This window comes from Anser brachyrhynchus, assembly GCF_964034855.1.
Source record: "Anser brachyrhynchus genome assembly, chromosome: 21".
NCBI classification, from domain to species: Eukaryota; Metazoa; Chordata; class Aves; order Anseriformes; family Anatidae; genus Anser; species Anser brachyrhynchus.
In genome coordinates this window covers 6,719,790-6,735,871 of record NC_137714.1, presented here as the reverse complement: position 1 = coordinate 6,735,871, position 16,082 = coordinate 6,719,790, and the positions used below count along the sequence as shown (strand labels likewise).

Sequence of the window (16,082 nt, the reverse complement as noted above, 5' to 3'; positions counted from 1 at the left end):
GGCGAGGCTTCCTACATAGCAGAAGAGCTATAATGTCTGTTCAGAAGCTAGGATGTGAGTACTTCTGCGCACACACTTTACAGGGGTGGGAAATGGACCGTGTCAATTTTTATAGACGTTCCTGTCTATAGGACTGTCTTAAAGGGCAAATATATTGGGGACCCTTACTTTTAATGCCTTCAAATATTACAGAATCTTAATAATAGGAAAATAGTACAAGTGGAGGTGAGCCTGTGCTACAGCTGTGCAGTTCCTGGTCTTCTTCCAGTTTGCACAGCCCTCCTGCTGTTCTCTAGACAATTTCTGTGAGTTCTGCCTCTCCCTTCACTTAAGACACACCTGTACGGAGGTGCTCAGGGTGGGCAGACCCACGACTGGTGGCGAGGAGGGCACGGACTCGGCCCAGGTTCCCGTTTGCCTGCCCTTCCCCCAGAGCAGACAGCTCTTCTGAGGTTGCCTTTGGCTGGACCTGACTGAAACCCAAGCTGCATTCCTGCAGGTGCGTAAGGCTGCGCTGGTTATTCCATCAGGGTGGCACAGTCTCAAGTAATTGCCATTAATGTCTTTCTCCCTCCCTTTCATGTCTGTGAGTCAAAGGTTGGAGATCTTTACTTGCCAGTTCAAATTGCCTAGCGTAGCTCACAGAGACACCAGCTCCAAGTGGGGTTACTCATAAACTCCAGAGGCATTTAAATATTTTATTTGACTGCTAGGCTGCAAAATAGCTTAGGGGGAGAGAAATTAATACGTTCTCTGAAACAAGCGCTAGGAAGAGCTTTATGAGTTCATCCTTGCTTTGATCACAAGCTCGAATCTGGGTAATGGTCGTATGTGCCAGGATAATCCTAGACTGACCAAAATAGGAGACCAATCTGAGATTACGGCCGTTTTTTCTTCAGGAGAGGCACATGTTGTGTGATCGGGCTGAGGATCATGACAGTGGTTTTCAAAAGCAGCCTGCCACATCTAGCGTGTAATTTACTAAGTTAAAATTCTGGCTGAAAGACATCCAGGCACGACGGCTGGATAACCACTTGTGTGTTTTCAAACTGCTGAAAAAAAGACAGAGAAAACCAAACGCTCAACTGCAGAGTTGTTTTTTTTACATGTGCCCTTTGTATTCCGCCAGTCGTTGGCATTGGCATGAAGTTTGTGTGGCTGATCCAGTGTCAGAACCTTGTAAGGGAGGCTGTACGCAGGGGAGGTCACTGAGAGAAGAAATCAGCTGTAAGGGATGGTTCTGCCTTAGAAGTGAAGAGCTTGTAAGGTAGAGGAAGCCTCCCCGTCAGTGTGCATTTGGCATTTTATTTGACTTTCATCTTGGAGCAGCGCAGCAGCGTTGGGTAAATTCTTGTGCAAGGAAGCCCTGCGTGCGCTAAGGGACACGTTTTGGTGGTGGGACTCAGTAGGTCAGGCTGGTGGTTGAACTTGATGATCCTGGAGGTGCTCTGCAACCTAAATGATTTTGTGATCTTGCACATGAAAATTAGAAGGCTGGACTTGCAATTAACCACTAGACAAGGGACAGGGCTCTTTTCTGTTCCCACTCTGCCGGAGACGCAGTGTGATTCTAGACGGGTTGGTTTTCTCTCTCCCATCTCTCATCTCAACCTTTCCCTCTCTAATATGGGACGTTAACGTGCCTCTCATGGAGAAACAACGTTTAAATATTTGTATAGTCCTTTGAGAATGATAAAGGTGTTTTACCTGAGTTATTCAAAGTAGTGTTCCACTGTACTCGTGGAACGTTGCATCTTGATGAACACCTTTCCCTGTCCCTTTGCAGGCTCTTGGCAGGCTTTGTTAACCCCTAATATTTCTTTCTTTTTCTTCCTTTTTTTTTTTTTTTTAATACCAATTACTTCTCTGGCTCAGTGAAGGCAGAGAGTCGAAAGTCTCTTGTAGGGTTTTTGAATTTTAGGCACTGTAAGCCCTTGTTGTGGAACAAGGCAAGGGTGTACAGCAGTGACCTTAGAAGGGGTTGTGCTAAATGCCAGCTGGGCTCAGTCTGACTCAGTTCTTTGAAGGAAGAAATTTGAAAAAGCTTTCTTCATAAAGAAAATGGTCCTTTATTTTAGGTTTTATTTCAGTTTTGGGAATTGATATTTTTTGAGCCTTGCATTTTTGTATTTGGAGCAATTAAATTGTTACGGTTTTCTTATGATTTCCTTTATCTAGATAGGAAAACTGCAGTGCAGGTGTTTTTTTCACACCAGCGTTCGTGTTTGTTTTGGCTTTGCTACTCAATATGTCTTCTATAAACTTTGTTCATAAGCAACAAAATATGGTTTTTAATCACTGTAAGAAAGCTATAACCTATAATAATATTCTTTCCCTCTTTTATCATTATATGGTAATTTGCAGGAGAGAGTTCATGTATGCAAATTGTAGGCTTAGCTTAGCGAAGATGACATTGCCATGATCTTAATTGGACATAAATAGAAGGGATGCTTATCTGGAGGAAGGAAAATGAGTACAGATGAAAGAGTAAAGCACCTGCATGGGACCAGTGACTTGGAAAAATGAGCAGAAGTGTGGAGAGCCCATTCTGGAGAGTCTGGGGAAAAGTATTGCTTTCCATGAGCCGATGAGGTTTTAATTGAAGAGTTTGGGAGTTTAATTGGAATGGAAGCTCATGCATTCGTGTAGCTGAACAGTCACTGTACAAATGCTTAAAGAATAGGCATTGTGTAAACCATGTTTTTTTTGTAAGGTAAAATTAATTATACACCTGCCTCTTGGTAATTCAAAGTGGTGGTTTAAAGGGGGAATGTTTTTGTAAGTGGGAAACTTCTGGGTGCCATGGGGTACCCTACAGGTGGGACCGGTAGGTGCAGTGCCCAGGGTGCCCGCAGCAGCGCCATACGTGACTTCACCGAGGGAAGCAAGTGGTGTTCCCTCCACTGTGATCCCAGTCACCGCGTTAGGCTCTACGTACAGCAGCCCCGTAGGAAAAGGCCTGAGAGTAGAGCAGCAGTTCGGAGAACCTGACACCCGCACCCCGTGTGTTTCAGGTGGGGAAGGCTGCTTTTGACTTCAGCCAGTCTCATCCTCTGGACTGAAGACAGTGTAGCTGGAAAATGCTTTTTCAGTTTAATTTCCTTTGAAATAAACGCAGCTCGTGCATTTAAGGCTGGTTCATAACACAAACCAACAAGTGCTAAGTGGGGGCACTCTGCAGATTAGTTCTATACCATGTTTGTGATACAAAGTGCTGCTGCACATGAGCCCTTTGAGGTTATTTGGCTGATACAAACAGAGGAAGCTCCAGTGCAATTTTGTATTTCTGGTACTTGGTGAAGATAAAGAGCCTATGACTGAGAAGCAGGGGGGAGTAGAAGTGAGGAAACAGTCACAAAATGTGATACGGGTTTGCCAGAAGAGATACAGAAGGCCACTGGCATAACAGGGTAGAAATAGAGCCCCTTCCTTTCTGCTTTGTGTGCACAATGCTTTCTCTCAAGACTGAGAGGAAGACTTGGTCCATAGAATTTGTTTCATTCTTTATTGCCTCAGAATTAATTTCCATTATTACTGTTACTTAACTTCTGCCATTTATCATTGTTGTGTAACTCTCCTAACATTTAAGAAATAAAGGAGAATATAATAGAGTTTCAAGTTAAGGGTGATTTTATTTCTTTATGCTCTTTTGAGATGCTGTCTAAGCTATCACCAGCATTAGCTAATTCTTCCCAATAACATGTTTAATCTCAGAGCATCCTAGTGTTTGACAAAGTGCAGATCTGATACAGTAAATTATTCCAGTGATTTCAGTATGGTTTCCACATGGGACATCATCATTTGACTTGGTCATGGGGCCCACAGACAAATTCTAGCTCTGCAAAAGCGTATAATGAACAGTTCTGCGGCTGTACATGGAGTTTAAACCATTTATCACGGAGCCGAAGGCTGGCAGCTCCCTCGTGGTACATAATTCTGCAGGACCAGAAGGGAAGATAACATATCCTGCTGGAATAGTTAACGGCACAGTTTTATGGTTCTCTCCCAGCCCAAATTCCTCTCCCTGCAGAACTAACACCTTGCGAAGTTCCTGCTGTGCTTTCTGTTCTTGGAGGGCTGCCACCCGCTGAGTACAATCCCAGCTGGTGTGACAGAGTTCTCCCAGGGACACCGGTGGAAACAACTTGTATTGCTGCGTGGATGGACAGTGCAGGTGCAAGAATCTGAAGGATCAAAGCAGGATATGAAAGAGAAAAGTGGCAAATGGAGATTATTGACCAGATTGGCTCTAGTAAAAGTATTATCTGCTCTCATACCTCGTTGGAATCATCCTACAGCCAGTCTCACGGCGTTTCATAGCATCTCTTCACTAATGTTCTGTGATTAGGGTGAATCAAGCTGTGATGGCTCCTTGTGCTTTCTCAGATAACTGGGGGGGAGAAAGAACAAAAAACAAACAAACAAAAAAAAACAGAACCCCTAAAAAAAACAACAAACAGGTTGAAAGGGTTGAGAGCTGAAAGCAATGAGAAGAGGATGGGAAGTAGTTCCTTCTGCTTGGGCTATTCAGTTGCTGAGAATGAATGACGAATTCTTGAGCAGGTGGAGTCAGGGGCCACATGCAATAAAGGTCTCATCCAAACGACCCTTCCTGGGACTGTTGTGGGACTTCGGTGGTCATGGTTATAACCTGTAAGTCAGATTCTTCACTGTGAGGGGAAGACAAGTGAGAGCTCCTGAAAAAAAGATACTTTGGGCAGAGTGAGATCATCCTGGAACTGGTGCCAGTCCCACTGGGAACATCTGACTCAACAGCATTTTTCTAAGATTTAAATTTACTTTTTCTTTTTTCCTTAAACACCACAGTTGAAGTAGAGCACCATGCCACAAAAAAAAAAAATTCAAATTATCTTATGAGTGCTGGGAGCTGGAGATGGCAGCATTCTGCTGGATTGAGGTGACACACATTGGGTTGGATTTCTCTGTTTGTTCTTTGCTGGCAGAATAGGGAGCTTGAGTGGAGTTTTTCTGAGGTCTTCAAGAACAGAGATTCAGCGTTTGCAGGCCTGTTTATTTGTGACTGACTCCATGCACATACCAATGCATCGTTTCCTCCAGCATCTACACAGATCGGGGAGAAAAAGGCAAAAAAGGCAGCTGCAATTAGTCAGTTATTATGAAGAGTGAGGGCTTAGTGCATAGCCTTGGCTGCTCCTGGGTGTCACTGATGCTCAAAGCCCTGTTCCTTTCTGCTGGGACGCTGGGTCTCTGCTGGCTGGCTCCAGGCCAGGCACCGTTGGGCATTTTGTTGCTGGGGCATCTTTTTACTTTTCTCTCTCTGTAGGCAATGGGGCTGATTTTCCAGGAAAGCAGCTGGGAACAAGGAAAAGCTCATTTAGCGACCGCAGGGCCTGCTCTGCAGACCACTGAAATTAAATATTTTCATTGTCTTCAACTTGTCTGAAATGAAATCCAGATTGTCCCCATTTCCTTTCTGCCTCCCGGTCTGGGGAGAGCCATACCAGTGGAGAGGGACTTGCTAGGCATTAACAGAGCACATTTCTGAGGGGAAGAAGAAACACTGGGGACCTGAGAGAAGCAGGATAATGGTCTGAATAGCATTCCTAAGCAAAAATCTCCATTGTTCCTTAGAGGTCAAGTTTCTAAACACATGTTGCCCTCTGCACATCAGCTGCTCTGAAGACAAAGGTTGCAGGAAAAAAATCCCTCTTTTTAATGAAATAATAATAATAAAAGGCACTGCAGCTGTTAAGAAGAGGTAGGAGAACCAGAAAATGGTCAAGGAAAGAAAACATTGAGTCATGATGAGCAGGATCTGGGGTCAACCCTTAAACACACCGATGAGATGTGCTCTGCATGAAAACGTTTGGAAGTGCTTGGGGCTGACGAAAGGGTACGTGTGCAATAGTGACCGATTCTGCAGGATTGCAACTAGGAAGGCTCCAGAGAAGGTGTGGGAGCACTGAGCTTTCTAACCCGTGGTGTTTTGTGTATGTGGGTCAGCAACACCCTTGGGTCTCTCATGGAAGGCGTCACTTCTTCCCTTCGCAGTCGCAGCTTTTTGTGCAGACACCAGAGGGTCTCATGAAAATTTCCCTCTGAAGCCCCAATCCACAGCAAACGTGATGGTGAAAGAGATGCCATCAAAAGCAGCTCGCTGTCACTCAGCGCTTTGATGTGCTCAATCTGTTGCCTTTTTCAATAACCCTTCACATCTTTGTAGCCTCATCTCCACTGTTGTGATTGTCGCTTTAAAGTTGTGTTCCAAGACAGAAGCACTAACGTTTCTGCAGCAAGAGCAGGGAGAGAGTTGTAAGACAGGCTGATGCTGTTCTGTGTGAGCACCTGATTTTCACTTGAGTTTTTCCTGATCCTGGGAGACCTCGAACAGACAGGAACATAATTTCATTCGGTCTGCTAATTCTTCCACCTCTATGGTCCACCCTAAAGGAACTGAGATGCATCAGACCTTCAGTAGCCATAACTGAATAGCCATCAATGGAACCAAGCTGGATGAAAAAGAAGGACTGAAACTGGAGGAGATGCTCTTCATTCCTGTGAATCCCCGAAGTTATGTGCATCTGCTAACAATGTTGGTTTCCATTACAATCTTGTTTCTTTTTAGCCATCCCTGTAGAGCACCAACGCAAATGTTGTCCTCTGTTCTTCCTCTCCCCTAAGTACACTGTCCCTCATTCCTACAGACCTGGAGGGCAACATCCCTCCGTAACACACACGTTCCTTAGTAGAAGGAGTTCTTGGAAATGCTGCTGAAAATACTCAGTCATTTCACTCCCTGATGTATTTGTATTTGAATCCACTGACAAGGAAAGCCCCGGGGAACTTTGCCCAGGAGGCTAGAGCAGATGCCATACTGCAAGTCTTTTGCCTCCCTCTAGTGGTTCCCGTCTTTATTTACTTGTAAATTGCATCAGGACCAAGCCCTGCGGTGACCTGACTGTGCCCAAGACCGGATCCATGAGTAAACCGACTTGCGTCGCGTCCTGCTGATGTATACCGGGTTGGGAGCCAGCCTACAGCATCTTAATTTTAAGTGCTTCTGACCTGTTTGGTTGCAGTTTTATCTTTCTGCTTCTTTTTCTCTTTGAGTAGCATTTCTGTTTAGTTCTGATTTTGCATCCATGCTAGTTTTGCCTGTGTGAGTGGGTGTAGTGAGGTGGAATGCCTACCCCAAAAATGAAGAGTGGCTGTATAACTTGCCTTTTAAAATGTGCTGAAAGTCTTCATATAAGTGCTCAGTGTTTAAACAGGGAAATTTAGTATCTCTGAGAAGAAGGAATAGGTTGGTGAACAATTCCCGTCTGGTTCATTCAGACAGCAACACACCCCTTCAGTAAGTTCAAAATCCATTTCCCCTTTTATTTTCAAACAGTGGTGACTTTGGAGAAATTACGGGGGGAATATGAAGATTACTGCTACTGATGGGACTCAACACTTTGGCAACCTGTATTTTGTGTCTCCAGGTCACTACTGTGATGCCAGTCTGGCAGGAATCTTCCCTGGCTAATGGGTGTCATCGGTTTAGGTCTGGATAAATCCGTCCTGCTGGCCTCCTTGCAGGTGCCACCAGTCCCACAGGGGGCGTGGACAGCTGGCAGTAAATGACGGGAAGCTTGCAGTGGTGCTCAGCGCGCTGATCGTGCTGTATTGCTGCAACAAAACAGAAGCCTTCATTTTCCAGGGCTGGCTATCCAAATCAACGTGACATTACAAATACTGTCTTCCAGGTGGTTAAAAAATACCCACGAAATCTCAGAGTGGCTCCGAGTCACAGCTTTGGCGAGTGTCGGAGTGCTCAGAGCTTCGCTTTCCTTTCTGTCCTATCTCTTTAAACAAGTGCTTATTTGCCAAGCACCCAGAGCGTGATGAGTTTTTTGAATTCACTGAGACAAGCAACCACCATCGCTATAATTCAAAGGACAGCTTTTTAAAGAGGCTTGGTTATTCTCTGTGTGGTAATGAAGTGCACTGCTATATAAATGAAGAAAAGGGCGAGCAGCTTTTATGCCTCAGGACACTATCTGCTCCCTGCAGGGGTCAGCACGACTATTTGCTCTGTCACGGAGAGCACAGCAGTAATAGCAAGAGATTTTATGCCTTATATTTATTTTCCACTGAAGTGTTAAGCACTAAACTCTGCAAGAAGCAAGATATTAGCCCTGATGGGCCGGTGGTTTGCTAAGGTGGCGTATTCTGCATTCCTATGTACACTCTCTAATTGGATTAGCTTGTGGTTTGACTGTAACATGAAAGTGGGTTATCTCTTCTGTGCTTTATGGGGACCTGGAAAGCTTTTTGTGAGTCATAGATTCAGCCTCATCATGGCTGTTCCAAGGTAGTCATCCGACAATTATCCAACTCATTATATTTTCAGTTGTCAAAAGTGAAAGCAAAGCCAACAGAGCAAGAGGAGAGCTCTTTGCAGATTTAGTCTGTGTGTGGATACCACCTGGATCTCTGAGGAATTCAGGAGGTCATTAAGTATGAACTGAAAAGACCAAAGGGTTGGATGTTAATACTTTGCCTGGGTTTTGTACAGCAAAAACTACATAAAGCTCAGTATCTCAGAAAATATAGCTTGTACCAGAGCTGTCGTCTGGTCCTGCCAAAGGGAGCCTTTCCCATTCTTGCTCAGAGACTCTCGTGTGTGGTAGAAGTTGTCCATTCCTGACTTGAGAGAGTACCAAATTACTAGTTACATGATGAAGATTAAGGCCATACCTTTACTTTGCTGTTTATCGTACCTTGTTTGATGATCGTACAGGCATTTAAGTTCAGCAGGGATGAGCATGAATGTCAGCAAATAAACAAATCACTAGAGTAGAAGAAATCCAGTGACTGCAATTTTGTAATTGCTGTACCAGAAATGATGGCAGATAGTTGATGTTTTGTTTTCTAAGTATTATTAAATCTCACTGAGTTGTGGATTAGCCATGCCTTTGGTAGAGAGGCTCACGGATCTGGTTCTGCATAGGAGGGTTCGGCTCTGGAGGCAATGTAGCAGTACTCTTGTATTGGTGTGCCATATGGATGTCTTATTCCTGGTCAGTATTTCTTAAAGGATTTTTGCATTGGCAGTCAACAGTGCCACCAACCTGTTTCATTTTTTTTTCTTCCTTTATTATTCTCGATATGGATTCTTACAGCTTCCTTAATAAATGCTTTGTTAACTCTGTTTTTTGCTTTATCCAGATAATTCCACTATCCCCCATTACTGTAGGTAACAGAGTTGACAGTATACATTACAGCAATGCTGTGTTGATTATTTGAATCCAAACACCATGTTCGTTTTTTTAATGTTCACAATACATGCATTTCCACTTAAATAACTTTATAAACAGGAACACAGGAAATCAGGATGTTTCTTTGCTGATCTCCAAACCTTTAAGAGCATCACTTTGTTTTTGACAAGCATGGTCAGGAATAATTATACATCCAGAACAACAGGTGTAATGTGAGATACAGGGGAGAATTTGCAACAGTTTAAGGCAATGGGACACATCATTCTTGCTTGAAGTTGGTGAGAGCCAGGAACTGGTAGTGAATTAAGCATTCAGAAACTTGGAAATAATAGGCAGCAATAATGTTAACAGACCTTTTGGCACCTCTGATGCAATTGGCTCCTCTGTTTTGTGCTGGCAGAAAACCATTCCAGTGCCACCGGTAATTCAATCACTGAGCTGTGATTTACCCCTTCACAGAAAGCAGCTGGATATTCTGAGAAGTGGATGTCCTCTTTCTCTGAAAGGGAAAAAGAGGGAATGTAATTAGCTTGGGATTTTCCTGAAAAAGTATTCTGTGATGAGCAGATTTCTTGAAACCTGAGCCTGCTGTTCTGAAATCTTCATTCCCTGGCTGTCATTTTTGGGGATTTTTAGAAAGAAAGGTCGACTCGTCCCAAACACATCAACTGCAAAACATGGCTCTCAAAAGATTTTTCTCTGGACCACGTGCTCCAAAGCACATATATTTCACATAGCAGCAGTGAACGGTGACTCTTCTGCCGTTCTGTGAAATTTAGGAGATGATAGGTCTAAAGCTTGCTCTGTGCCAAGCACCTCAACGGGCTCTGTGCCCAACAGGCTACTGTTGAAGCAGCTATTAAAAGCAATTTTTTTCTGAGCCACGAATCTGTCTCTGCTTTCTTATTAGCATAAGCTCCAGAGACGCCAACTGCACTGGAAAATTTTGTGATCTGCAGAGAATCCATGAGCTCATCGCTTAAACGGAACCCAGCTCGGCTCTGACGAAATGCAAAGGGCTGCTGGGGGGAGGGAGCCCAGCGTTTGAGATACCTGAACCGGGGGAGTCTGCCTGCCGTTACACTGCTCGAGTAGTGTCAGCCGCATAAATCTTTTCCATCTCTCATAAATGCAATGGGAAGAAGCCCATCACATCTTGTAAAGAGTGCTGAGTTAGAACGTAAAGCTTTAGTACTGAATGTATGTGTGGTAACATACATATATATCTATGTGGTAACATACCTGACCTTTCGTGCTGCCATGTGGGTGATGGTACTGGCCACCTTGGCTAGGGGATGTACCTGGAAAGCATTTACTAACTCCTAGAGGCAAAAAATAAGGAAAGAGGTGTTTATATAGCCCTTGGGGGGCACTTACAGGGACACTATGTGCTTTTATGAGGCCAAAGGCCTTACACAGGGGCTCTCGTGTCTGTGTGTCATACTCCAACAAATCACCACCAGCATCAAAAGTCCCCAAACCGGCACGTAGGCAGTTTGTATTCGGGAAAAAAAAATAAGGAGGGGAGAATAAAAAATATAAACAAAAAGCCCCGCGAGGGCTTTCGTGGCCGTCCCCCTGAGGAGGGCTGAGGGGGGCGGCGAGCTGCCGGGGGGCGGCGTGCGAGAGCCGGGCTGCCCGCGGGCAGGAGAAGGAGAAGAAGGAGAAGGAGGAGGAAGAAGAAGAGGAAGAAGAAGAAGAAGAGGAGGAGGAGGAGGAGGAGGAGGAAGGCGGCCTGCCCGCAGCCCCTCGCCCCCCGCCGCCCCCCGGCCCTCGCTTGCCCGGCGCGGCGAGCGGCGGCCGGCGGGGAGGATGCCGGCGGGGCGGGCGGCGGAGGGCTGCCGTTCCCGGCTCGGGCAGCTAGAGAGCAGTGCAGGGAGCCAAACCCCGGCCCCGGAGCTCGCAGCTCCCTTCCTGTCCGCGGGCTGCAGGCGCTGAGCGGAGCCGAGAGGCGGCGGGGCCCCCGGCCGGCTCCCCGCAGCCCTCCTCCACCTCCTCCTCCTCCTCCTCCTCCTCCTCCTGCCGCCCTCTCCCCATGGCGGAGACTAAAATAATCTACCACATAGACGAAGAGGAAACCCCTTATCTGGTGAAGCTGCCCGTCCCTCCGGAAAAAGTCACTTTGGCCGATTTTAAAAATGTCCTCAGCAACCGGCCGGTGCACAGCTACAAATTCTTCTTCAAATCCATGGACCAGGATTTCGGGTGAGTGGGCAGCGAGGGGAAGGCCCGTGGGGTGTGTGTGCGTGTGTCGCGGCGCGTGTCGCGTGTCGCGACAGGCGATTTCTGCTCCGCCTTTCCTCCCTTTTCTCCCCTCGCCGCTGACAGCCGGGGCTTTAAACCTCCCTCTGGCCCCCGGGCTGGGGGAGAGGGAGCGAGCACCTGCTCGGGAGGGCGCCTCCTCTGCGGGGCTTCAGCTGGGGCCGGGGGGGGGGGAGGATCCGAGCCCCGGCCGGGTTGGGTCTGGCCCGGCTCGGCCCGGCCCGGCCGCCCCATGCCGCGCACTGCGGCGCCCGCTCGGCGCTAGGCCCCGGGGGGGGGACGCGGCGGGTGCCGCCGCTAACATGGCGGCCCGGCCGGCCCGGCGCTGGGGTCGCCTCCTTCTCCTCCTCCTCCTCCTCCTTCTCCTCCTCCTCGCCCTTCCTCAGCCCCACCGAGGCTCCGGCTTCTCCCCGCCCTGGCAGCCCGGCGCGGTGCCACCCAGCCGGGCCCGGCCCGCGGCCTCCCGGCGGGGCGAGGAGCTGAGGAGAGCCCGGCGGTGAGGGACGGAGCCCCCTGGAAGCGGCCCCGACCCCCCGAGACTGGCCTCGGGACTGGTTTTTGGGGGGGTCCGGGGCTCCTTCACATCACCGTGGTCCCCACACGAGTGTGGGTTTGCGTGCCACCAGGCTTATCTATGGTCGTAGTAAAATAAACCAATAAAGAGCCGTTTGACAGCTTGCCAGACAGTAACTTTCAAAAATGTATTAATCCCTTTGTAGTAAATTGCTTCTCTTTGTACTCACATCTGTCACTGGCAAGACAATTTTTACATATTTAAATGCCTTGCCAGTAGAAGAGAGCAGGTCCGTGGAATACTAATACGGACCTGACCCTAAAATAATCGCTGCGATTGAGGTGCCAACGTAGCGTTTGGTCAAATACATCATCATCCCGAGCGTCCCCTTCCACGCCATGTAGACTTCTTCTTATCCGTGAGACCTGGAGCCTTTCTGTTGTGTTTTATCCACGATGGAATGTGGATATTGTTTGTTGACATGGATTTCTTATGTGGCAATTTGTTAGTATTGGCATGCTGCTGGAGGAATGTTCATGCGTTGACTTGTTGTTGTTCGGGATTGTGAAAACACAGTTTGGGAAACAACTATACAAACTGTTTGTTTTCAAAATAAGGTCTTTGAAAATGTCTATTCATAAATTTTTCTCCTTCACCCTCAAGTGACAGGGACGCGTACCCTACAGCAGGCTTAGAAATTCTAGCTCTATGTTTTTGTGGTGCAGCCTCAATAAAGGGTGATGGATTTGTTGAGACAGCGTATGTGCTCGTTCCCACTGCTACAGACACTTGGTACGAGGAAGAACGTAACTGTGCCGAGGCATGCTGAATGTTCCCGGGGCATCTCTAAGATGTTTGGGCTGTTCTTGATCTTTGACCAGGTAGCAGAGTTTGCAATGTAAATCCTGTGACGGATTCTCTTGTTAGCCTCTAAACTGAAGGAAAAACGATTTGTTCTTGCCTTGTCACGGAAATGGAGATGGTGGAAGATAAAGCGCTGCAAATGGGTGATTAGGTTTAGGACGTGTAAATTCTGCTTCTCTTATTTAAACGGCGGTCTCGAATATGACTCCACGAACAAGTTTCTGATTGTGAGGAGGGTGACTGTGGCCTGTGCGCAGTCCAGATCTGCAGTCGGATAACGTGGAACCGAATGTGGACTGATTGGGTCGGAAACAGAAATTTGTAACCATTAGACTGAAAAAGAGTAAATTCTGGAGAAGACCTCGTAGGATGCTGGCAGGTGAACGAGTAACCATGGGGTAGGTGAAAGTGCGAGCCTGGTGGATGCTCTGTAAATTCATGTTGAGCTTGCCTGGTCATATAGATCATACCTAATTTTTATGTCCCTCAAAAGTACTAATGGACAAGCTTTGGGCAAGGGTGCACGGGTAGCAGTAACTGCAGGATGGAAGAAATTGGTAACCCAAACCATTTTTTTTCGATAGCACTGGGGGCTGTTATGGAAGTTGTATTACTGCTGGCCTTAGAAAAGGGATCACTGGAAGGGATACAGCAGCCTGTGAGACGTGGGAGGTCTCCCTTGTCATAAAAAGCTGTAAATAGGTATATCTGGTGAAACAAGAGCTAAAGGGAGTTATGGCTCTGCCTTACGTGGAGTCCTACCTAATAGGAACGTAACTCTGGTGCTGTTTGCGTACCTCACCTGGCATGTTACCTGCTAAATGTCTACATACAAACATTTGTAAATTCCGTCTGCGAGATTTGTGCGGGGCTTCATGGCTCACTATAGGAGTACAAGCTTCAAAAGAAAATTAGCCTCAGTGTGTGACCTTATATCACTTTAAAATGTTCGCTAAGCTGTAAAAGTAAATAAAGCCCTGCTTTTTCTCCCCGAGCATTTATTCTGGCTGTCAGAGCTCCGCTATTTATTTGATTGTTTTCTCTAGCTTTAATCTTCTGATAGAGCCAAGACCTCCAACTGCTGATAATAGGTGGTCACCATCTGTTTTATTTTATTATTATTTGTATTTTTTATTAGAGCTATATTGCGTGAGCGGTACTTGCAGAGGTGAAAATTCCACGCTTGTCTTTTAAACCCTTTGCTGAAAGCCTCCAAAAGTTCAGCACGAACTTTACCAGTGGCTCTTTGGCGGCAGAGGTCCAGATCTAGGCAGAGTGGGTTGTAAGACAGGGGCCTATGCGTAAACCTCACTGACATACAAGCTTCTCCGACTAGCTTTTGGCTTCCAATAAAACTTTTACAGCTGAGCTACGAGCCACAATAAAATCGGATTTATAATAAAAAAGCTGATGCACTATTTCACCGCGCTGACAACAGCACAACCACATCGGAGTTCGTTCTCCTTCCATGGCTGTTGGATGTATTCAGGGTGTTCCTGGCATCTTTTACCTTTCCAGTGTTATAAAGCATCACCTTGTGATAGGCTTGTCTCTAATTCCCATGAAAAACAGCTTCTCTGTGCTCAGACTGAAGGTGCGATTGATAACCACGGCTCTTCTACGTGCATCTTCACAAGTATTTTGATCAACTTTCAATTTATGCCACAATCCAGGTTAGAGAGAGCATGCCTGATTTTCCAGACAAATCACATGGACTTTAACACAACCCTGTCTTGTAGGTGTTTTTTTCTGAGCTGAATTCAGAGGTGCATGTGAATTTGCCTGGAAGTTTTCTGGGCAGGTACAGTGGCCGCTGTACGCTGACGGCTTCGTGAAGAGTCTGTGCGCTTGGTGGCACGTCAGAGAATGATTCCAGTAGCCAGAAGAGGTCTTCTTGGACTGAAGCTTTAGGTAGCAATTCTGGACACGGCATAACTTGAGGAAAAAATGTGGTGATATGAATTGGAACAACCTCATTTCAGCTCTGTGTTTGTCCCTGCGTGCTCTCTGTTAGCAAGGACCATCTCCTTCTTCTGGCCTCCTGTTGCTTGGGCAGCACTGGCGTGAGGACCTGCTCTGCATCTCCTCCGATGCGCGAAGCCTCTCTTGCTCCGTCCTGTCCACAGGCTCATGGTCTTTAGGTCGCATCTTGCCAACCTCGGTATTTTGTTTTTGTAGGAGTAGCTCTCTGGAGGGTGGCTCTTGCGAGCTGTCAGTCAGATTTCTGTTCCTGTTTCACTTGTCAAGCGAACTTTTGTTCCTCTGTGACAATTACTCCTGAAAATCAGGGGATTAGAAGAAATCTAATATCAATCTTGGCTGTCTCAGCAAGCGTTAATAGTAAATACGGGCTTTTTTTCATAATCTCGTCTACAAACTGACTTCCTGATCGTTGCGAATAGGTAATTACAGCTGCAGTTGCCACTAACCGTAAGAGAATTGTATGTCTAATTTCTACCTTATGTGCCTGCAAACGTCCTCCAAAGCAGCTTTTTTTTTTTTTTCAGTGTGTTCTGTAAATGGTGCTTAGACGTGGGCTACGGTAACGCGTGGGGTTTAAATGCGGCGTTGTGCCCTCCCCTGGTTCCTCGCCTTGCTCGGTGGCTGCGCGCGGCGACAATCTGGCACGCTGGCTGCTGCTTGGCAGGGCGGCTCGCAGAGCCCAATATGGAGCGAAAAGCACTTCTCGTGTTAGGAAAGCAAATGTTTTCCTGGAGAAGCGGAGCCTCCTCGAGAAGGCAGTGGTCGGGAACCGACGCGGCAATGCTGCACATGTTGTTGTAATTAAGGCCCGGCCTTTCCTGGATCCTGAAATAATGCAGTGAATAATGGCGTTCAGAAACAGTGGATGCGTTGAATTGTTTCCAGCCTCGAAAGACGGAGCTGCTTGCCATCGGACGGAGCTGGAGGTGCACCCAGAGCCCCATCAAGCTGTGCGGTGAACGCGGAGCAGTTGTGTGCTCGTGTACCTGTGCTGGGTTCCCGGCCTGCCTTCAGCTTTCCTTCTTGGAATGGGCCTGAGAAGAAAGCTGCAGGAGTGGTGAATTTCCTTCTGCCTTCGGTTACATTTTAATTTGCCGCTGTGCCTTGCAGCGTTAATATTTCACTATCAGCAAAGCCGTAGAAAATAGCTCTAATGTGGAACTTTCACCTCGATTTTCCTGGCAGCGTCCCTTTGATAGCAGACCGTCTTTCCG

At 46.8% G+C, this 16,082-nt stretch overlaps 1 protein-coding gene and 1 long non-coding RNA gene across 4 annotated transcripts in view; one reads left to right on the top strand and one right to left on the bottom strand.

The window, feature by feature from the left end:
• Positions 1-1,779: 1,779 nt before the first annotated feature.
• On the bottom strand, positions 1,780-10,793 carry LOC308181154. The gene is made up of 2 exons (XR_013941344.1): positions 10,488-10,793; positions 1,780-9,744 (listed from the first exon to the last, which is right to left on the bottom strand). It is a non-coding gene; the product is annotated as an uncharacterized lncRNA (long non-coding RNA).
• A 160-nt stretch (positions 10,794-10,953) lies between these two features.
• DVL1 (dishevelled segment polarity protein 1) overlaps positions 10,954-16,082 on the top strand; it is an 83,705-nt gene continuing 78,576 nt past the window's right edge. For all 3 annotated transcript variants that reach the window (XM_080563885.1, XM_080563884.1, XM_080563886.1), the window contains exon 1: positions 10,954-11,450. In XM_080563885.1, coding sequence (XP_080420011.1) covers positions 11,281-11,450 — 170 coding nt within the window. In that variant the 5' untranslated portion in view covers positions 10,954-11,280. The remainder of the gene's footprint in view (positions 11,451-16,082) is intronic.